At 44.9% G+C, this 23,642-nt stretch overlaps 1 protein-coding gene across 1 annotated transcript in view; it reads left to right on the top strand.

Annotated features, from left to right (window-relative positions):
• The first annotated feature begins 907 nt into the window (after positions 1-907).
• The window catches only part of ATXN2 (ataxin 2), a 51,217-nt gene continuing 28,482 nt past the window's right edge, over positions 908-23,642 (top strand). The window contains exons 1-9 of the mRNA XM_027894345.1: positions 908-1,143; positions 7,406-7,442; positions 9,004-9,063; positions 9,736-9,807; positions 10,026-10,176; positions 17,208-17,332; positions 18,512-18,603; positions 21,274-21,471; positions 21,989-22,167. Of these exons, the coding sequence (XP_027750146.1) occupies positions 1,019-1,143; positions 7,406-7,442; positions 9,004-9,063; positions 9,736-9,807; positions 10,026-10,176; positions 17,208-17,332; positions 18,512-18,603; positions 21,274-21,471; positions 21,989-22,167 (1,039 nt within the window). The 5' untranslated portion in view covers positions 908-1,018. The remainder of the gene's footprint in view (positions 1,144-7,405; positions 7,443-9,003; positions 9,064-9,735; positions 9,808-10,025; positions 10,177-17,207; positions 17,333-18,511; positions 18,604-21,273; positions 21,472-21,988; positions 22,168-23,642) is intronic.

Below are 23,642 nucleotides of genomic sequence, written 5' to 3'. Positions count from 1 at the left end.
CACGGGAAGCAGCCATCCCTCCGGCCCCATCTTGCCGTCCCCCCGGAGCAGGGCTGTGTTTGGCGGCGGTGGGATATGTTTGGTGGTGGCGGCTCGGGATCTCTGCGGCTCAGGGCATCGCCCGCTCTGCGGAGCCTGGCTTCTCCCCCGGCATTTCACAGCCCGCGGGGGCTCGGCCATTTTTCCTCCATTTCGTTGTCTCTCGCCGCCTGGTTTCTTTTGAACGATGCGCTGCGGGCCGAGCCCGCCGCCCTCCCACCGCCGCTCGCTGGGGCCCGGGGAGGGGCGAGCGCGGCCGGGCCGCGCCAGGCCACGGCCTGCGGGGCCGCAACGCGGGGATCGCGCCCACGGGGGCCGCGCCGGGAGGGGCGGTGGAACCCTCCGGGTGCCGCGGGCAGGCGCTGGGGGCAGAGCGGACTGGGGGGACCCTCCCAACACCGCCGGGGCACCCCGGGCAGGCCGGGCCGGGCGGGCGCTGCCGCCGTCCCGCGCCGCCGCCTCACGTGTCCCCCCTCCCTCCCCGCCCCTTCACCCGCCGCAGCACCGCCGCCGCGCCCTCCGACTTCCCGTAAAGAGTCCGCGCCGCCCGCCCGCCCCGAGCCCGCCCCGCACCCCCCGCCTCCGCCCTGCCGGCTCCGCGGGGCAGCCCCGAGACCGCGGGTGCGGCCGCCGCGCCCCCCCGGCCCCGCTGCTCCCCTCAGACCGCGGCGCGGCTCAGCCGCCGCCCGCCCCCCCCCCCCCCCCCCCCCCCCCCCCCCCCCCCCCCCCCCCCCCCCCCCCCCCCCCCCCCCCCCCCCCCCCCCCCCCCCCCCCCCCCCCCCCCCCCCCCCCCCCCCCCCCCCCCCCCCCCCCCGCGGATCCCTCCGCGCCGCGCTCCGCTCCCTCCGCCCCGCTCGCACTGTTTGGGAGCAACCGGCCGAGCCAGCGGCGCCCGGCCCCGCCAGCGCAGCGCGCACCGGCCGAGCGCACCCACAGCCCGGCGCGACCCCCGGCGCGACCCCTCCCCTCCTGCCTCGCCATGTCCCTCAAGCAAGCGGCGGCGGCGGCGCAGCCCGCCGGCAACAACCGCAAGCCCCCCGGCGGCGGCGGCGGCGGCGGCGGCCCCGGCCTCCCGTCAGCCGCGGGCAGGCAGAACATGGGCAGGTGGGTGCGCAGTGCCGCGGGACCGGCCCCGGCTCCCGCTGCGGCCCCGGCGCGGGCGCCGCTCGCCCGCCCCCGCCGCCCCCCCCCCCTCGCCCCCCCCGCGCCCCGCACCGGCCTCTCCATGGGCGGCGGCGGTGCGGGCGGTGCGGGGGGGGGGGGGCGCGGGGCCCGCAGCATGGCGGGGCCGGGGCGGGGGCCGCGATGGCGGCGGGCGCGGCCCCGCCGAGGGGGTTCCGCAGTGGCGGGGCGAGGCCGGGCCGCGGCCGGGTTGCCCTTCAGGCGCGGGGAGGGCACGGCGGGGGAGGCTCCGTGGCGGGGGGCGCCGACGTGACCCGCCTGCCGAGGCGGCGCGGGGGGAGCGGGGGGCGCGGGGCCCGCACGTGCCGGGGCCGGCGCGGGAAGGGCCGCGGGCGATGGCGGCGGGGCCGGGGGGCGGCCCGGGCGGGGAAAAGGGGGCGGCGATCCGGGGCCCCGCGATGGCGGCGCGGCGCCCTCGGCTCACCCGGGGCGTGTGTGTGTATTTATTTATTTAAACATCATGGGGATATTATTATTTTATATTATTTTTATTAGTAGTTTCTTGCGCTACCTTCGTTATTATTTTTATCATTCTTATTTTCAATTTTCTTTATGAATATTATTTATTTTTTTTTTAAATGGGAAGCGCAGTGAGATTCTCGCGGGAAGGCAGGCGAGGCCGCCCCGCTGGATGGTGGCTCCGAGGCCTCGCCTTCTCCCGGATTTTTGGGGCAAGGATCCTGCAGAGGATGAGCTCCCCCCTCTCCTCGCCTCCTCTCCCCTCCCGCCCCGCACTCGCTGCCCCTGGAAGATCCATCCCGCTCCTTCCCATGGCATTACGTACACAAACCCACACCGATTTTCCTCTTCCTCTCTCTCAAATAATAAACTTGGTAGTGCCGTGAATTTTTCCGGGGCTCTGGGGGTCATAACAAACGATCAGAGCGGGACCGAAACAGTTCTGAAGGTCACAGTCGCTCAGAGCAGTTTCATTTCGAGTTTTATTCGTCTTCCTCCTCCTTCTTGCTCAGTTTTGGGCCCTGGCAATAAAACGGGAATTTTCAGTGGCCCCATTGTTGGACATCACTGGAAATGGGGGTTTACTTTGTTCCCGGCCCGTGGAACTGGAAGAGCTTTGGAAGGGTTGAAAAGGACAAAATAAATAACAACAACAATCCCTCGGCAGCTCAGGGCACCCACTCGGTGGGTTTTACGTGTGGCATTGGGCTGGAGGTGATGCCTGCTGTGCTCTGTCCCTGCCAGCACGCAGTGGCACTGTAGAGGTTAACGTGAAGGGCAACAAAACCCACAGCTGATTTTTTTTTTCTGGAATTCAGTCTGATGGGGAGCACTTGCCCCCGTAGATTGGGGCATTTGATTTGCAATTTCACTCCTGAGTCTAATCCTAAAGCCACTGGGTTTCTCCTGCCAGTATTGCCTTTCTAGTTTTGCTGGAGAAATCCCATCTCAGAACTCCTTAGGGGGTTCTAGTGGGGCTCCCGAACAACTGACATGTTCTCAGAGGTCTCCGCACTCTTTTTTTGTTCATTTTTCAAGTTATATCTGAAGGGGGGTCTGTAAAATTACAGCCCCATGAAACATCTTAAGAGAACTTTAACCTATTGCTGTCCTGAAGAGAATTTCTGTCTTTTTGGGAATACAAATTCAAAGACGGTTCATTTTGCAAATCTGTCCACGTAAATGAAAAGCTGAGTGGCTTTTCTGTTTGAAAAATCAAAATTTAGGTGGCCTGCATCTTCATATCAGTTTGATGCATTGTATTATTTAATAGAAACTTCAAACATCCCCAGTTTTTGCCAAGCTTTCCTCCCAGCAGCTCATTTCCCTGCAGCCCTAGCATTCCCTTTCTTACCTAAAATACAAAAAAAAAAAGATACTTTTCATGCCTAAGTTGCTTTTAAAAGCTTAGTTTGGGCAGAAAGCTCGTGGGTAATTAGCTGTCCTGGGCCTAATTTTCTGCTGGGAGTTTAGAATTGGGCTGAGTTTTTGGTCCTTGCACCTCTGATCACGAGTGGAGGGTGTTGGTCTCCATGGACTCACAGTGATGGACATCTCTGCTTCATCCTGGTAAAGGGAAAACCTGGTGTGAACAAACAAGACACTCCAGTGGTTCTCATTATACTGTTAATTTTCCCTTTACATAAGGGGAAGAAATCAGAAATTAAGGTGTCTTTAAGGGGTTCAAGAGGAAAAGAAGGATTAATACCTTTTTTTATGAAGAGGCCCCAAGTGAAATGCTGGGTTTGATATGGCAGATGGGCTGAAGGGGAGATACCAAGAGCACAAGGAACTGTAATTAGGGAAAGTGTGGACCTGGTTCCCAAACCTGCTCCCTGTGCTGGTCACAACGTTATCTAACATCTGCTTTTTGTGTCTGAGTTGAGTTCTGCCCTTATGCAAGCACAGGAGGGTTGGCTGCACTCTGGTTGGAAGTTGTATCCATCCCAGCCTTCCTCCAAGCCCTTCGTCCTTTTTTGTTATTAATTTTCCCCACTGTTATTTTGTCTGAAGGCAAAGACTCAGGTTTTGGTTACAATTGTGGCAGAAGGGATTTTTCATTTTGGTAACTTTCTTGCCTAACCGGACTTGGGGGGTCATTTGAGAAGGCCCCAAATTGCTACCCTTTAAAAATGGCTTTTCCCATTAAAAAAGCTAAAACTGAAATAATCCCATGGATAAGTCTCAAAAACGAGCCACACACGCTTTTTGCCGACATTTATTTTCTTTTTTTTTTTCCCTTGACATCCTTTTTTTATAAACTTAAGTAAAAGGGCAGGAGAGGTGTCAATCCTGTTCAGACTGAAGGAATTAGGAATATTGAGTGCCAAGGCACTGGCACATCATGGGAGTGACTGTTCTGGAGGGCTGATCACACATGCCATTCAGAGGGTTTCTGGTTTGTTCTCACATCTTTGTGTGGGTTTTAGTGCAACTGTGCAAAACTGCTGAGCAAAATGCCTGGCTAACCTGCAGGTCTCTTCCCTTATCACTGGCAATGCACTTCAGCATGATATTATATCCCTGATTTTGAGTAACTTTTAATTTAACAACTGATTAATGGCAGTGTAGATGAAGAAGGTTCTACAATGACTAAGCCCATCAACAGGTTACTGGTGTGCACTGGGTCAGACTGGAGGCAGGTTATTCCATATCCAGATGCTACAGAAGCTGTCATTTCTTGTGGAAACACGAATTGACATTATTGATGTCAGTAGTGGGGGGAAGAACTACAGAAAGCAAACCTGCAGGACTTGCATAATCTTAATTGACAGCTTCGATTCATTTGACTTCATACAGCCAAACACTGCACTGAAATAAAACCTTGTGCTTCTGATTTCTCCCTCAGAAGAAGAGCCTTCCCAGCTCTCTGCACTAAAATTCTCCAGAATATCCTGTAAATTTGCTTTCCAAGCTGCAGTAAGATCAGCCGGTGCTCCAGAAACATCCATTCACTCCTGAATTCAACACTCTTTGTAGCTGCACTTCTGCTCTAGGCATTGATTGCAGGGTGCTTGCATTTATTTTTTAGTCTGAAAATGAAGATGTTGCTGAAGAGACAAGCTGAGACTTTCTTTCACATCCAGGACTTTGTTTCCCTTGCCTTACTTTTCACTTAACTGGGAAAATAGAAACGTGTGACCTTGTTTTCCTTATACAAATGCTCTACTTGGCATGTAAACACAGGGAGGAGGAGGGATGTGAGGAATAGGGTAGGAAATGCTCATAAAAATAGAAAAAAAATGTGCAAGTTGCTGCTGGGGAAAAATATTTCTTGTGCAGCGTTTGGGCCCTGCTGGAGACTTTTGACTCTTCAGGTGTCAGTGCTGGACCAGAGGAGTTGGCTGCTAAGTGTGATTGCTTGGGGGGTACTTTGTAGCTTCTGATTTTCTATCTCTGCCACCCCAAAGCAAAGGGTGTCCAGGTTGGGTTTGCCAAACTGCCCAGGTTTCCCTTTAACCACATTTCTGCAATGCAAAGTGCGTTTTTTTAGAGATTTTTTTATTTTCCATACTTGCTGTAATGAAAATGGGGTTTTAGGTAGCAGTGCCAAATTACTGCTGACCCTAGTGGATTCCCCCCATTCTTAATTTTCCTGTCCTGTTCTAAATTATGTTAAACTTCTGGCAAAACCCACTTGCTTTCTGCTTTTGTAAAGGTTTTAAGTGTTTTTTTTTTTCATTTGGGGCATCAAAGATGTGTCAAAGGGTAGTTTGAACTTGAGTCTTTGCCTATTGGAATACGAAACTCAAGCTGATGGGCTCTGTGTTAGGAGAAGACACAGTTTTGGCTGAATTGTTGAATTGAATTGGTGAATATCTTTATTTTTTTCATCTTGGTGAATGTCTTTCCTTTTTTTCCAATGGTTTGTGTTTAACACAAGCTGGAAAACACGAGGTTGGGTCTTTAAAGGGATACTTTAGATCAGGGTAACATAAAGAATTTCTGCAGGTACCTTAACCCTTGGCTGATGTAGAAGTTGGCAGCTCTTGCCATCGTGGATGTGCACAGGCAGTTTGTTTCCTAGAGAAATGTGGGTAGGAACAGTAATTTTGGAAATGTGGTAAGAGATGGAAAATCCAGAACAGTTGGGTTGATGCTTGGAGGGAACGCTCCAAACTTTCTGACCAGTCTGGCAACCCGGTTATTTAAGTTCTAAGAATACTTTGTCACTAAAAATGGGATGGTTTCTATTGCAAAGACACCAAATCTTTCCCTCTTGGCCATTTTTGTAGCTGATGAAGGAGGAGGATCTAAAATCCTTGAGACCAACAGATGGAACTGGTGAAATCGGTTGACTTTGGCCAAGTTCTGTGGTGGTTCCATCTTTGGTTGTTATAGAAGGACAGGTCAGAACTGGACTGAACCTCTTATTTGGGGGTCCCTCATCTGGTGAAATGACTCTCAGAAACAGAGGGATCATTCCCCTGGATATTATGCAAATAGGCTGCTCCAGGTTGCCATTTAACAAATGGCAGGTTTAGGAAATGCTGAGAGTTCCTTGTCTCCACAGCAAACCCGAAGTTGTGAAGCTTCTGTGGACAGTTCTGGCTGGTGTTAGTTAAATAAAGGTTATTTGCATTAGAATTTGGGGGTTTTTTTTCTGTGAGATTAAGATTCTGCAATATTCTGAAAATGCCTGCTGGGCCCCCCAGATCTGCAGGTCCTGCCATCAGCAAATGTCACCCGTGTGGGGGATGCTCTGAGGCCACATTTGGTTGCAGAAACTTGTTTTCTCAAATGAGTGAGGTGGTAGTTTAGTGGTTTGTCATTTTTTCTTCATGAAATCCTTTCATGGCTCTCTGCTGGCCTTTATTTCTGCAGAATTTGTTGGAGGGTTATTTACGCTCATTGGGAGAAGTTCCTTTGATTTCTTGAGTCTCCCATGAGCCTTATTTTTAAGAGTATGTTATTTTGAGGGGTAGATTGGTGTTTTCACCAATTTTACAGCAGTTGAGTGCAGTTGACATTCAGTGAAGGCGTTCAAGAGCTCTGAGCAACCTGGTCTAGTGGAAGGTGTCCCTGCCCGTGGCAGGGGCTTGGATTGAGATCATCTTTAAGGTCCTTTCCAACCCAAACCATTCTGAGATTCCATGACATTCAGCTGCATTTAGATTTCAGTGTTATTGGGTTATTTTGAAACATGGACATGATTCTTTGTGTCTCTTCAACAAAATGGTTGTGCATCAGTAAGGTGGTTCTATTTTAAAAATTGATTTTTTTTTTTTCAGTAGAAGACTTTAATTTTGCCTCACATTACACTGGGCACTCCTGAAATTGTTATATAAATCTAAATCACTATGAGAAGTATTTGAAACTGGGACTTCTTGGTACAAGGAAGGCACTTAGAATTAAGCCACACCAGTGGATCTGAAGAACTGGGATTCCAGCTGCTGGGATGTTTTGGGACTCAGCTGAGCTGAGGGTTGGTTTTGTGTGCCAGTAAGGTTTGGAATTTGGAACAATGGCACAGGCTTGGTATTTTCTTCATTCTCTCCTTTAATTTGTTGTAGGTGACCCTCTGCCTACTAAAGGCACTTGCTGGCAGGTCAGGAATTTGGAGGATGGGCCTGTAATTGTCAGGTTCTGCTCTGTGGGAATGCTGGTTTTCCTGAGCCCATTCTCAACTCTGTATTAAGCTGGGGTTTGGAATTGTTATGTGGTAAGAAATGCAGCAGTTTGGGCAGTTGTTTTAATCACATCCCCTGTGTGTGTTTAATTCCAGAGGCCGCAGCAGTGGCAAAGGACCACCCCAGCCTACGGTAAGTGTGGGGTTCTCCCCATTGTACCACTTCTAGTAGGAGGAAACAACTTAAGAAACAGAAGAGTAGCAGATACTGGAATGTTCTCCCGTTTTTTTTCCCTTTGGATACTTTAAACTAAGATACAGTTTTCTAAAACGTAGCATCTTGCATTCATTTAAGTCTCCTGGGAGGGTGAAGGTTCACTTAAACTTTTGACTACACTTACATAAATATTCTGCATTTTCCTGCAATTCTGGTTATAGATGTGAATAACATTTAGCTTAAGGCAGTGCTTTTTGAACTAGTTCCTATCTGGAGATTCTGACATTGGCTTGTCTTTTAAACAGGTTTAAGACAGCATTAAATTAAATATAAATATAAAATAACTGTAATAATATATAAACTAAAAATATGAAATATATTTGTTTGGCTTTACTATAAAATTGCTAACTCAGTAATCTCCTACCCCCAATGCTTTTAGTTACTCTCAAGGTTGAAGTATAGGTATGGCTTGACTTGTGGAACATCATTTTATCAGAGCTAAAGATGTGGATCTTTGAACTGCACCCATCAAATATTTGCCCATTTGTTGTTGGCCTGGTTTTCAAAGATGGCTCATTTGGGGGAATGGAGCAGAAGTAGGGAGGTTTGAAAGGGCCGCAGTTTACTTACATTAATGTTTATTGAAGATATCAAGGCACTCGAGTGAAAATAAAGAAGCTTTGAGGGAGTCTGGCGAAAAAAGGCCACATGCAAACACTAAACATCATCCCAGTGTTGCTGTTCTTGTGCTGAGCACAGGAATGTCCTCAGAGGTGTCTTTGCAGCCCAGGGAAGTGGCTGGCACACAGCAGCGAGTGGATTAAGGAGCTGACAGTTGAAAAGATGTGTTGTCAGTGGAAAAGCTCAGAACGTGGTGAGGTCCCTGCTTGTTTCACAAGCACGGAGTTGACAGGGAGAGATACCAGAGGCTGCAACAAAGCACAGACATCCTCACCAGAGAATGTGTCCTGCTGGTACCTGGTGAGCTCTCCCAGTCAGGCTTTCAAGATCCTGGTGCTGCAGTGAGTTACTTTGGACTAATTTAATAACAGGGTTTGTAGCAGTTTGGCAGTCCACGATTTGATGACTTTGGCTCCTGTTAATGGGTGCAATCAGGGCTGGGAGATGAAAAGATGTGGTTCAGCAGCCTGAAAAGCACCTTTTCACTTCTGCAGTGCTCGGAGTGCCTTGCTCTTGATGGTTCTTGAGGCAGAGAGGGATGTCAGCAGGGCTTTTCCAGGCAGAAAACAAAGCCCTGCTGACACCCCCCTGGAGTCTGTGCATGAGCCAGAGAATTTCAGTATTGAGTGACATCTCCTTATTTATTGAGTGGGATTTTTATCTTGTTTGCAAGAGTGTTAGATCTTTAGTTGGTCAGAACAATTAAATATGCATTCTATGTATATTGCCTGAGTAAGGCTTTGAACCAGTGTTTCTAGGAACTCGTATTAAAGGCCAGCATTGCTTTGGGTGCCCTGAATTTTAGAATTGTTGCAAGTTTTGCTCCTATCTTCACGATTTCTTTCTTATTTTTCAGATTTCTTTCGATGGCATCTATGCAAACATGAGAATGGTTCACATACTCACATCAGTTGTTGTAAGTCTTTCTGTTTACGAGTTCCTGTAGTGACAGAATTGTTAACGAGTCCAGTAGTTGTAATGGGATGAAGTGAATATTAAATTTTAAGCACCTTCTGCCAGAATTGAACTTGATCTCAGTAATTCTGTATTTTTGAGTTGGAGAGGTTCTAATTTGCAGAGGTACAGCAGATTTCTTAGGTGCACTGGTCATATTTTCAGTTTTCTGTCTTTGGAGGGGTTGTGGGTAAATAAAATGGATCTGTGTGCAGGGATTGGAACCCTTTCTCCCACATTCCAAAGGAAGTCCTGACATGCCAGAATTAAGTCCCACATCTCCTTGAGTCCAGGCTAAGCTTTTATCCTTCTTTCTACCCACACATGCACAGATCTTGGTTTCCATCAAGAACTTCTTTCTGCTTTAACTGGTCAAGGGTCTTGTAAGAACCAAATCTGCTCCTGTGAGGAACTTTAAATCCCTCCAGAGCAGCCCATACACAACCAGCTGTTTGCAGCTGCAGGGCACAGCAGTGTATCTAGAAAGTGGCAGGTGTTGGATGAGGAGATTTAACTGAAAATTGAGCTGTTTTTTTACACAATGCACTTATGTAAGGAATACATGCTTAAGGAAATCACTGAAATGTCATTTGCCTCGTAGAAAGCTTTATTTTCATTTTTTCTTGTGTCCTAGGGATCCAAATGTGAAGTCCAGGTGAAAAATGGTGGTATATATGAAGGAGTTTTTAAAACCTACAGTCCTAAGGTAATTTTTTTTAACATTTTGACTCTTATTTTCAAAGCTCCCGCTAATCAGTGTTTGATTAAAATGTGAATATTTTGTTTAATTAGAATGTTTACTATGAATCATTTCGACTGCTTGTACAAGCAGATTGTAAATGCCTGGGTTTTTTTTTGCAAGTGGCTGAATTGATTGAGTAGCTGATGGTGCATTAATTCAGAGGCTTTCCCTGTGTCCCCCAGTGTGATTTGGTGGTTGATGCTGCTCATCGGAAAACTGCAGAGTCCAGTTTGGGGCCAAAACGTGAAGACATTCTGGAGAGTATCCTGTTCAAGTCTTCAGATTTTGTTATGGTGCATTTTAAGGATATGGATACCAATTATGCCAGAAGAGGTATATTTGTTTTTCAAGTTGTTTGTTGTCATAAGATCATAAGTCAAGGGGTTTTTTTTTTAAGTAGGTGCTTCAGGATGCAAAAATTCAAGTTCACATTTATATTATTAATGAGTGTAAAACTCCTGAAATCTCATTTATCAAATATGTTTTAAATGGGTTGCAGAACCTTTGCTAGGCCACTTGGCTTTGGTGTCTGGAAAGCAAAGGCTTGGTGGTTTTACAAACCATTTTGTAGATTCTAGGGGAGGTTGATTTTTTGGGGGTAAATATCTTTTTAAATTACTCTGTTACATGTTATAGAAGAATCTATGAAGACACAAATTCTTTTTCAGGCTTGATTTAGATACAAAGCCTATATTGAGTTAACTTCTGTATCCAAACATGGATTCACAGAAATATTCTAAAAATACTACTGCAAACAGAGCTAAAAGATCTTTAAAAATCCTCCGCTTGTGTTTTTAATTTCTGCTTTGCTACTCATAGACTTGTAGGCTTTCCAAAATACGGAAGAACCTCGTGGGGTGACAGGCAGGTCTTAAAATCTTGAAGACATGGCTTGAAACTGTCAAAATTAAATTATTTTACAGACAGTCAGGCAGTTTTCATACTCTGACTGTGCGACCTCCAAGCCCCTAATTATTTTTCTGGAACCTGAGAGTCTCCGAAGTCAGACAGCTCAATTCCTGTGCAGATTTCTCTCTCTTTTGGGCAGCAAATTTGAAGGGTTTTTATGCTTTTGTTGCTGATTTGCTGGGATAAGGCATAAAAGCAAATGCACAGCTTTGTGTGGGGGGTGGAATTGTATATGTGTACATTTACAGGTTGATTAACAACTCTCTCTGGGAGCTCAGTGGTCATTGCAACATGTTTTATTCCCATTATCAGAGACTTAGAGATGTGTAGGGACAGAGGACATTTAATGAGATCTTTCTCTCCTCACCTTGTGTGGATGTTCTTGCCTGATTTAAAGCTGAAGAGTGAGAGGTTTGTTTTTTTTTTTTTTCCAAGGAATTTTGCTTTTCCCAGAAGATGATGCATAATGTCAGAGCGAGTGTAGCATTGAAATGCAGATAGGTTCCAGGTTCTGGATGGGGCTTGGAATTTAAATCACACAAGAACTGTTTTCTAATGGGTCTGCTGTGAACTTCACTTTAATGTTAATGCAAACTGGGCTCTGCCTTATCCAATCTGTATGGATTTTGAGCAGACTGAAGGACAAATATGCTCCTGCTTCTAGGAATGGATGTTTTCTAGAAGAAAATGACTGCTCCAGGTTGAGCAGTCCCTCAGTTCACTTCATTAGGTGGAATAGCTTGGAGTGTAAATCTCTTAAGTACTGGAGAGGAGAGTTGAAATAAAGCTGTGGAGACTTGGAGCAAGATAAACTGGGAGGCTGCAAAACTTGATAACTCATAGTGGGTAAATTAATCTGCTTTCCATTTTGTCTCCAAAACGTGTTATCTTGAAATGACACTTGAAAGTGGAACTCAGTCTCTGATCACACCTTCAAATTAGAGCAATGAGGGGCTTTCTGCTTGCTGGGTAATTAAATAAGCAAGGATTCAAAAGAATGGAAGTGCACACGTGAACTGCTGTCCTTCTGTTCGTGTAAATAAACCCAAATCTTCATGGTGGTGGGTCAGATGAGCCTGGGATTCACAGTGAAAACTGAGTCAAACTCCTGGGTGAGGAGAGGGTGCTCCTTGTCTTGGGAATGGTCACTGCCTGCTGCCCAAAGTGGGACAGGGGCAAATACCTCTAAATTGTCTAACCCTCAGTGTTTTTTGGCTTTCATAGACAAGTAAGGAGACAGTTTGGAAATATGTGATTGGAAAGGCTTTCTCTGCTTTAAAAATGTAGTCAAAGAAAGGGGCACTTCACAAACTCTCTGAGAGGCTTTCCTGGAGTAGGGATTGTTGTCAGTCCCACCTGGAATAAGGTTTGCTGGGATCTCTGTTTGTAGTTTCTTACCCCTTAGGAGCCCGCAGGGCTTTTGGGGAGCCCTTGAACTAAACTAAATTTCTGCAGGAATTTGTGTTTTGGAAGTTTTAGTGCATCCTGGTTTCCCAGTGCAGTGTGTGGAGTACTGTGGATTGGTATTGTGGCATTTGTTCTCTGCTGGGCTGGAGGAGTTTGGGCAAGAGACTCCTGAAGATGTTCACTGGATTGAGTCACAAGTCAGGCAGCAGAGACTGGAAAAGGATGGGGAAAAAGCAGCAGGGAGAAAGGGAATGGGATGGATGGAGAAGAGAGGAAAATACAGTGGTGTGTGAAGAACCATCCAGCAGAGCCTGCCAGGCAGCTCCCAGTGCTATCAGAGCTGTGCAGCTTTGGGGCAGGAGCTGATAACTCGTCCTGCAGCTGCATCAGAGTTCAGGGGAGGGAACACCAGGCTTGGGGTGGGTGAGATGGGGAGCAGCACCGGTAGATTTGTGCCAAACATGACACTGCATCTTCAGATGCACCACTGGAGAAAGAGGGGTGTCTGCTCAGATTGTAGAAATTGGAAGGGTTGAGAGACAAACTCCTGGGTCTGTGTGGACAGGGGTGTTGTAGCAGTTACTGTTTAAAAAACAGATCTGTCCTCGCTTCCCAGACCTGTATTTGCAGCTCTGTCAGTCTGCACAGACCTTTCTGCTTGTGCAGATGCTTGTTAGGCTTCAGAAGGAATGGAAAGGATCACCTGAGGTCTCTGTGGAGCTGAGGTTTGCTGCAGTACAGGCTGCTGAATGACACATGCTTTGGAAAACTCAGGTGAAGTTGTGTTACGCCCATCACCCCCTTCCAGCCTGTTCTGTCTGCCTTTAAATTGGGACTGACACCGAGTTCTGCCCGTGCTCTGCAAATCAGCCGCTCCAAACCCGCTCTGAGGTGCAAGTGGAAGTGCTGGGCTGTGTGTTAACACGTCACATCTTTCTGCATCACCTCTGGAGTGCTGAGATCTCAGAGCTGCTGCCTGATCTGGTTTTCCAGAAGAAACTTCCAGCAGTGTTTCCTGGAGCCCTGAACGCTGATAGTGCTGCTTTGCATATGATTCAAATTTCACTGAGGCTTTGGAGTTGCCTTCTTGGCTTCTCTTGAAAGACAAGACAATTCAAACATCATAACTACTGTTAAAGTAAAAGATTTCTACAATGTTTTTATTGGGTTTTGGCACCGTTGCTGCACTCTGAGAAAAAATATTACAAATGCAATGAAAAACAAGGCAGAAGAGAATTGGCTATTTAAGCTTTTCCTTGAATTAGCACTGCAAGTGGCATCCTTCCAGGGAAAGTGTTGCAAGGGGAATAGCAGTAGGCATCTTATGAACAAAGGAAGGAAATGTTGGCTCAGCAGAGCTGGTGGTAACTGGTTTTAATGTTTCAAATCACTAGTAAGTAGTTACAAAACAAATGAGAGTTTACTGTTGAAACCTTGACGGTGAAAGCTCAGTTTGCTTTGGGCCTTGCTTAGGCTTGATCAAAGCTTCAGTGTGAGCATCAGCACCTTTGGCACCGATGGGTTCCATGGCATTTGAACTGCAGACTTGCCCCTAATTGCATATTTTGTTCTTCACCATCAGTAGCTCAAAATATGTTTGTGGGAACAAGCACATTGGACACTGAAGTTAATTAAACCCTGACTCCTAATTGCTCTATTCTGGCACTTTTTTTTAAACTAATTTAATGGCACATACTTGGAGAATTTGCCCAAGCTGAGTTTTTCCCAGAATGTATATTTTTAATTTGTGTTACTGTGATTTTTCTCTTGTCCTTGGGATTTTTTTTTCCCAGTTACCAGGCTTTAAAACAAGAAGTGAGGTCCTTGATACCCAACTCCTTTCCTTAGGAAATGTCACATTAAGCAGGTACAGAGGCAGGGGGGGCTAATTGAGTGTTACAGCTCCAGCCCTTTGTTTCACCAGGTTTTTGTTTGATCCTTAACTTGGCTTTTACCTTGTAGAAAAGGGATTGATTAAAAATTTGGCCCTGTCAAGGTGTCATGTGAATTGCTCCTTCAACAACTCAGAGATAAGAGGCACCAGAGAAGGGGAGGCTGAGCCTGGGCAGTGTCTTGTCTGTTATTACTCTGCCAGTCAGCACTTGGAGCAGCAGCCCATGTTTGAGCTCCTACTTTACTAATAATCTTAAGAGCAGTGTTTTTGTTTTGGAAACTGTTATTTTTAGAGTTTTTAGCATACATCCTCAATCCCGTCGCTCATTAATTTTGGTGGAGGCTCGTTTGACTTGCTGGGTTTTTAATCCTGCTCTCCCGTGTGTCTGCCTGGCTGTTTGTTCCAGGAAAATAGTGATCTGTGCCTCGAGGTACCGTTCTGCTACATTTAAACTTTGCCTGGAGATGCTCTGGAGACCATCCTGTCTGACTGGAGGTCTGCCTTTGTAGCTTGGGTTTCTCCTAACTTTGGATTTTCTTTGAGCTGTGGAGGTTAAACTGGCGCAGTCTCGCTTGTGACTGTCATTCTAAAATGAGGAATGCAGAGTAGTGAAGGTCCCTGTGCCCCATGATATGCTGGATCCCACTGGGAAGCCGAGCAGTGACTGTACAGACCTTACTCAGACCTGGAGCATTTGGTAGATAGTGGAGTTTTTGTTTTGACTCGTTGTTTTCCCCTCAGTTCATCTGTATCATTACAATAACAGCACTGCTGGATGTTTATGTGGCTGTTTAAATAAGAAAATTAGTGGGTTGAGTAGATGTGTCTTGTTAGGCTGGTATTTTATTCACTGTATCCAAAATGGCACAGTTGTTTTGCAGTTTGCCTGAAGGAATTTAGTAGAAATTAAAGAAACAGCCCTGTGAAACACAGATTGTCTCCATTAGGCCTCCTAACTCATATTTATCTAATCTCAGTGGAGAAGAGTTCCCTCTACTCCCAGAGAGGTAGAAACAAAGTTCACAGTTTCCTAAGTGCCAGAAGCAGCCTCCAACTTGCATTTGCTGTAAAATGTCCAATCTGAGAGGATCAGACATGAAACACTGAATTAATGACGAGGCAGGAGCAGCTCTGGTTTGTCTGGGTTAAAATAAAAGGTACATGGAGAGTTTCCAAATGAAAGAGCCTTAAAAATGTGCTTTTTAGCTACTGCTTAGCTGTGGATTGTAGCACTGTGTTACTATGTAGTTTTAGGAGACATTTGAACATATATATAGTATATAATATAGTATATTTTCAAAGTTGTTATGGTGAAGGGAAATGGAGAGATGTTTTCCAGTTGGAATAACTTAGAAATCTGTAGGTTATTTGGAGGGGTTTGGGTTCTTTTGTGAAGCAAAATGGAGCTGTTCATAGTGAGAACATTGCTGAGGTTTTACTATGAAAATGATCTTTGCAAGGTGGGAGATGTTTGATTAATTCTGTGAGAGGGACTCAGGAGTTCAACTCTGCCTGAATTCAGCCATATAACAAAAAACTCCACCTGAATTTGTATCTGATGTCTTCCCAACTCCTCCTCTCTCCGTATCGTTGTAGTTCCCTCAGAAACAGGTAATTTTTTGGCAGTCACTGTGTGTCTGCATCTTGCCTTTCGTAACGCTTTTGTTCCCATAATTTACACCAGAAACTTAATCCCTTTGTTTGTGCATGTGGGACTTGGCAGGAGCACATAGAGAATCTTGCAGTCAGTTGGTGATTTCTGGTGTCAGCCTGGCTTTTCAGCTCTTCTGGAGGGTTGAAGTGGCTGAAATTTGGGATCAGCACACAGGTAGGGCAGGGGCACGTTTTGTTTCCTATAAGCTCATTAACAATGTTTAGTTGCTCCCCCACAGCTCTTTGTGCATGGGTTGAGGGAGCATTTCATGGGATAGTGCTGGATGGTATTAGGCAGACTCAGCACAGTTAATTTTCATGCCAGATCATACCAATAAATGCAGAACTTCACTGTGAAATTGGGTAAAACAGGAATAATAAGCAGTGTCAGCAGCCTCTCTTTAGAACATCCTCAGTGATTGTGTAAAAGCTGTTACATCAGTGGCCAACTTCATATGTTGTGAATTCTTTTCATAAGAGCTTTAAAGTCCATTTTTCTTAGGAAGATTTTTAGATCTTGCCAAAAGTTAATTTAGGCCATGTTTTTCCGTGTCTGGCACTGCCTGGGGATTTGATTCCAGCTTTTCTAAGGGTCTGAAATGTTTGCTCCTTATTTTATCAGTAAAGGATAATAGGAAATTCTAGATTGAAGACTTACTTAGATTAGGTTGATTTATTTATTTGTAAGCTTATAACAGACTAATTTGATTTTTGAAAGTTCTGCTTAAGGATGGCAGCTCTGAGATGTAGTTGCTTACAAATACAAAAGCTTGGCTTCCCTGAGGAGTGACTTTTAGATATTTTTATACAGCACTTTCAATATTCTGGTATTATTCCTTCTTAAGTCTGGCTTGAATGGAACATGAACAAGTAAAAAAAAATAGCTTGTGATCCTTTTTTTTTTTTTCCCCTCATGTTTTCATAATTTTTTAAACAATAGAGGAACCTTTCTGATTATTTATTCTCATATGTTGATGGAAGCAAAAGGGAGAGAGTTCCTGAATATTTCTGTTGGTGTGTTGAAGAGTTGTGGAAATAGAAAAAAATCAGATATTTGAAGGGAAAATTGTATTTTGCCCATTCAGGGAATGAGATTGGGTTCATGCTTTTTTGATATTTGCACAGTGTTTTAGTTTGCAGTTGTGTGGGCTGGTTGGAAAATTGTATTATAGAAACCTTGGGTTTTCTAGAGGAACAGGGATCCTCAGTCTTTTTTCTCTCTTTTTCTTTTCAAATATTCATGTAGTTGGTATAAAATATTTCGAAATAACTAAAAAATAATTCTGTTCTTTGATGTGTTAGAAGTTGGTCTCGACTTCCCTAGTTATTTTAAATTTCAAATATGCACCTTTCTAATGTCCTGTGGAAACCAGCAGCTGCAAGGGAAGGGGAATGATGATTATTGAGCCTATGATTGAGCTGCTATTTGGTTGTTCCTCAGATAAAAACCAGGGTACTTATCCAAGTGATTTCACCCCCATCCCTCCCTGCTCTGTTGCAGATGCTTTTACTGATTCAGCCATCAGTGCTAAGGTGAATGGAGAACACAAGGAGAAGGATCTGGAACCGTGGGATGGAGGAGAGAACACGGCGTCCGAGGAGCTCGAGGCGCTGGAGACAGATGTTGTGAGTGGTGCTTTTTGATGCCCCCTGAAAAGAAGCCTTGAAAGAATTCCTTGATTTTCATCTAGTAATGAACTTTGGAGGGAAATCGCTGTCCTGCCCCGTGATGGTGGATGTTCAGTCTCTGCCAGCAGCTGCCACAGTAGTTTTTACCAATTTGAATAAGAAAAGCTGGATTTCAAATGCCACTCGTGGCAAATATTGACAAATGGCAGCTGCTGTGGTGAGGGACGTGTTGGGCTCAGGGACTGGCTGAAAGAGCAGCTTTTGTTCAGGCCTCCAAATTCAGCAATACACCAAAGTGATTTATGTTTAATCAGAGCATCCCTGCCTGACTGTCACTGCCTTTGGAAAGGATGGGGAGATCGTGCTCAGCTCGGTGTCCCTGGGCTTCACAGGGGGAAATAGATGGAAGTCTGACCAAGCACAGATACAATTTTAGCAGATTATGAACCATTAGATGAAGAGTATGGCCTCCAATGCCATTGCTTTATATATCATAGCCAGCTTTTACTCAAGGGTGCATTATTTTAGCAAGGTAGTCAGATGGCAGCGTGTTAAACAATGCTGCTGATTAGAGGAGAATCTGCTCCTGTTACTGTGGAGCACATTTGGGTAGAACGGTTCTGTCAGTTTATTCAGATTTATTAGAATAGTCAGTACTGTCAGTGCTTTTATAAAATATTCAAAACATTTCTCGTGGTGCTTGGGTGCTGCAAGGGCAGTTTTACTGAAGGGGGGAGGTTGTGCAGATCAGCAGGAGTCTTGAGCCTGTGCTGTGTCTCAGGGAATTACACGAGTGCATTTCAAAAGTTGCAGCACTTGCCACAACAGGAGATGTTTCTGATAGTCAGAAGTGTCAATTTGCACCTTTTTGGAAAAGGCAAAAAGACATTAAAGTGTGTATTTCGTGCTAGCCAATGTTAATCTAGTATAGAGTGGGTAAAACCCCCTCAAAATCGATACAAATACACCCCAAAACTGGCTTTTGGAGGTAAAAATCTGCATCTTACGAGCGAATTTCCATAAAGTAAATTGTGGCTTTATAACTTGGTTCTCTGGACAGTGAATTCACAGGCCCAGGAAAAAAGGCAGAAGGTTTTAACTTCTGCCATCGGCCCTTAATTTTAAGGGAATGTGTTTCCAGTGTCATTTTGAAAAACAAGCATCATTTTCTTCTAGTCTAATGGATGGGATCCCAATGACATGTTTCGTTACAATGAAGAAAATTATGGTGTAGTATCAACTTATGACAGCAGTTTGTCTTCTTATACGTAAGTTCCAAAATATTTTGTTATTAGATTTGTCTTTAATGTTCTCCCTGGTTTGACAGACTTTACATTCTGAAGCTAATTCTGCATAGTTTCTGAAGCTGTGGACTCAAATAACTGAAAAAGCAATGAATGAATAGTGCCTAAGAAACCTTGCCAGCGTTCTGTGAATAGTTTGATGTAGAAATCTTTATATATTCCCTTAAATGGGCACAGCTCACTCCCATTGCAACGTTTGCTGAATTTAGGCATGTAATAATGCTTATTTATTCCAGGAACAGGGGGGGAAACTGGGAGTTTGTCTTTATGTAGCTGCTGTACCTATAGTTTGTGTTTAACCCAGCAGAGCAGTTTGACTAAATCCTAATTTTATTGAGACAATTGATCTGGAATGTGGAAAAGTTGCTGATAACCAAGGGAGGGGGTTGTGTGCTGGGGATGACTTGTTTAGCAGACTTGTCCAGCTCTAAACTAGATTTTTAGTTACAGCATAATAACTGTAAATATAAATATAAATAACAGGCCTTATATTATAAAATTTGAATATAAATAACCATATGAAAACTGGGATATAGAAGTAGTGTAAAGCCTGCTCTGGCAGTGTGGATTTATTCCCAATAGTCTGCAGCTATAATGTTCACTGCAACTGCAACACAAATGGACTGCAGATGTTCAGCAGCCATTGTGAAATGTCTTTAGTGTTTCCCCACTCTTTTAACCCCCAAAGCAGCAACTTCTTTTTGAACATCGAGGAATGGCAGTGAATATTTTGACTTTTTTTTTGTGTGTGTGTGTGGTGCACTTTGTCTCCAGGTCTGTGGTTCAGCAGTTTGATTTTGCTGTTTGCTTCAGACAGACCTGTAACATGGTGATAATCAAAGTGTCCTAATCGGCTTATGTTTGAATCCTGGGGAAGCTGTTCTTTCCTTCCCTCCACTGCTCTAAGTACTTTTTGTACTTTTGAACTTTAGTCTTGCATCTTTCTGCTCTCTGGATATTAATGGAAACAGATTAAAAAACATGAAGGTGGCTTTAAATTAATTCCGTTTTTTATTCCCCCCCAGTCAAGCAGCTTGCAAGTGGGAAGCTCTTTTCCCGATTTTCCAACCCTGTGAAGAGCAGCAGTGTAGATAAATGCTTAGATGTGCAGCTGCAGGATTGTAAAGGATTTGTTTGATTGTTTGATTGTTTTCTCTTCCTAGAGCTAAGCATTTAGCAGGTATAGTTTGTCAAACTGCATCAAGGTACAAGTTTGGGTTCGGTAAATGCATCAATCAGCTGCTTGTGTCATCACCAGGGTTCTGAACAATGTCATCGTGTCCATCCCCTTTCTCTCACCTCTTAGAAAACACAAAATCAGTCTTTGCCTGTTTAGGTTGCCACACATCCCTTCCTTTTTCTCAGTCACTTTAGATAAATGAGGATTATTGGGTGTCCTCCTTCAGTGCGTGCCCCCAGCACGAGGTCAGTGAGGCCCCATGACCATGTTTGTGAGGGTGCAAACCTTATTTACGCCGAAGGGCGACGTTTTGATTTCATATCCTTGCAGTTCCCATTGAGAAGGTCAATGGATGTCTTGACTGGCCGAAAATGTGTGTGTGGGGAAAAAATTTGGGAGGCAGTGACTGAGTGCTGGCTTGGAATTTGGCAAAGCCACTTGTTTTCCTAGTTCCACCACCAACACTTGAGTAATTTTGCATATATTATTACATAGTTGGCTGGTATCTCCACCTACTTTCTTTGTTTTTCTTTTGTATATGGTTCAAAAGACGAGCAGTAGTGATTATAGAATGCCCAGCATGGGCCAAGCCTCAGTTGTTTTTATGGAGTTTATTCTAAAGCAAGGTTGGATGGAACACCTTTTGCAGCTCAAAATCAGGGGGAAAAAGGGGTTTTGTAAAACCTGACACTTGAACAAAAATTAGGGCAGGTAAAAAAAGGAGGAAGGTGGACAGGAGGAGGTGCCAGGTATGATCCCATCTCTGGGATGTCTTTCAGTTCTCATTCAGTGTTGAATTTTGACTCGATGACTTTCCCAAGGGATGCTTTGTGCAATATACCATTGCCTGCTGTAGAGGGATACATGGAATGAGTGGGTTTGGGGTCCTGGGACATGAGAAGTCATGGATTTCTGGTCCCCTGTGCTCTGAACTGTTGCACTCATCTTTTGTGCAGTTATTCATAACAGGAAGAGCTGAAAATTCTATGGCTGGAATTACCAAAGGACTAAGGATGTTACTCTCTAATTTCAGTAGGATTGTGTCTGCTGGCAATTTGTAAATAGCTAAAAAAAAATTCAAATTTGGGCTCTTGGAGTAACTTCCTATCCAGGCAACAGACTGATGCTTTTTATTCCTGATGTTCTCAACCGTGTTAAAACTTGGAGCCTTTGCCCAGCTTTAGGGACTGGGGGTTTTGCAAGTCATGGGGAAAAGTTCTGCTCTCTGACCTCAGCTCTCTGGGCAGGTAAAAAACCACTGAATTTGCACAGAAAATCAAACCAATCCAGGAATATTGTCACACTAAAAAAGGCAGCGAGTCTGCTGGCTTAAAAACAAGTGTTTTTTTTTTTTTCACTCTGACTCGGTTAGAACTAACACTGTGTAATTTTTGTAGCTCCTTTGTGCTTTTGAATGCATTTCAGAGATTCTTTTCCTTTCCATTGTCTTTTAGGGTGCCATTAGAAAGAGATAATTCAGAAGAGTTTTTAAAACGGGAAGCCAGAGCAACTCAATTAGCAGAGGAAATTGAATCAAGTGCCCAATACAAAGCTCGGGTTGCCTTGGAAAATGATGAAAGGACAGAAGAAGAAAAATATACTGCTGTTCAGAGAAATGCTAATGAAAGAGAAGGACATGGTGTGAACACTAGGTACTTGATGCACTATGAATAGTATTTTTATTTAAATTATGGCGGTGTTTTGGGGCTGTGGCAGCTTGCTCATTGAAGCTGAGCTTTTCCAGCAGGGCTCATCAGCTTGGGAACCTTGTGTAAACAGTCCTGTGCTGGTTTTGGCACCCAGGCTGACTTGTACACCTCTGCCTGGCCCTGCATTATCTCTGTAGGGAACAGGCTTCCCCATTCTGATCTGTCACCGTGGTGAATTCGTACCAGATTACAGGAAAGGGCAGTGGTTTGGGTATGTCATGGAGAATTTCAGGCATTACAACCGAATCCTTCAGTGTCTGGGGGCTCATAAAGTGCACTGTGTGGTCAGTATCAAAAGCCAATTCATGAGGTGACTGTTAGGTCAACATCTGATAGTATTTAATGTTTTCCTTTAGCTTGATCTGAGAAAGATTAAAAAATACCAGCAGAGCGCTGGATGGGGTATTTTTGGTGCCTCTCAGTTGTGTGTTAAGACTTATGGAAGTTTGCTGTGTTTCAGAGAAAATAAATACATTCCGCCCGGACAGAGGAACAGAGACGTCCTGTCCTGGGGAAGTGGAAGACAAAACTCACCAAGGATGGGCCAGTCTGGCTCAGGCCCACCAATCTCCAGGTCTGGATCCCACACTTCAGAATTCAGCCCTAACTCTGGAGCAGATCAGAGAGTAGTTAACGGAGGCAAGTATCTGAAGTCGGAATGAATGTACAGTAAAACATTGCAGACAATTACCTAATTATGCTGCAACTGCACATGGAGTGGGTTTAGGATGTGTATTCCATAAGCTAGGGTAGCATCCATCATTTAACACAGAGGTGGTGAGTTGGACTTACAGTGGAACTGCATTTAGCTGCACTGTACTCTGCAGAGCAGAAATGTCATTTGTTTTCCTTCTCAGACACCTCTGTCTCAGATGATGGTGCAGAGTGTGGTTCTAAAGATTAAAAATTGCTTTCTGGATTCCGCTGCAAAGCTCTGTGTGGAGGAGCAGCAGTGCTGATACCCAGTGAAAGGGGGGTGGCAGGAGGAAGCTTCCCTTCCTTTCCAGTGCATGGATCAGTTCTGTTTCCCATGGAAAAGAGTAAAACAACTTGCTGGCTTTATGATGGTGTGGGATGGGAAACAAGAGAAGTGTTAGGAAAAGGAATCCAAAACCTTCCCTCCAAATGGGTATTTGAGTATTTTGTGCTGTGCACTTGGGTAATAACTAACCAGACATCACTGGGCGCTGCGTAGCAGGAGTTGGTGTTCCATAAACCAGACACCATTTTTGAGGTGGATTTCAGCAGTAGCCCGTCCTTCAGGCATCATTTTTAGAAGTTAATAAGGCTGTTCTGTGAAATTGCTGTGAATAAATGAAAAATGTATAATACTCAAGTGATTTATCTGGAGAGGAAGTCCCAGAAACATCTAAAGGTAAGTGAGACTTCCTTTTTAAAGACAGAGTCAGCTGTATAAAGGATGGACAACTGAGCCTTGCCCAAACAATGCTAACCTTGAAATTTGTCCGTACTATTTGTGGTTTCTGTCATCCTGTTACTCTGCTGAATTAACATCATATACCTAAAATATTCAGAATGGCTTGTAAATTCACTTAATTCTGTTTTGGAAACCATGAACCCTATATCCTAGATTAAAATCCTCCATTAATACTTGAGATAACTGATAAAGGCATAAATGTCAGGATTCAGACACTGAACACCGCTGTTTTTTGTAAAGATACAATTCCTAGCTGGATATTGCCCATCACTGGGTTTGCAAGTAGCACTTTGTGTAGTTATGCTGTTTGTGACCAGCTGTTTGAGACCCTCTGGTAGCTGTTAAGGACCTTGGTGAGTGCTGGGTGCTGTAGAGCATTGATAAGCCAGGCTAACAGATCAAACTTTACTGTCTATTCCTTAGTAGTATTTGTAGATCCTAATTAACCCTTTGGGGAGCTCGTGCCGTTCCGACCCCAAATTCGACCCGAAGTGGTGGAAACAACCCCTCAGAGCCTCTTGCCAAACTCAATCCCCAAAGGGTTAAACATGCAAAATCATTTTGTCATATTTTTACTTTTTTTTTTATTTTTCTGTTGACCTTTTCCTCCCCCACTCCCCTTCCCCTTCCCTCCCCCAAACCCCTAAACCCACTCCCCTCCCCTCACCTTCCCTCC

Source organism: Empidonax traillii, unplaced genomic scaffold, assembly GCF_003031625.1.
Source record: "Empidonax traillii isolate 1590-97213 ecotype Southwest subspecies unplaced genomic scaffold, ASM303162v1 scaffold426:size1138770, whole genome shotgun sequence".
Taxonomy (NCBI): Eukaryota; Metazoa; Chordata; class Aves; order Passeriformes; family Tyrannidae; genus Empidonax; species Empidonax traillii.
This window is presented reverse-complemented; position numbering and strand designations above follow the sequence as displayed.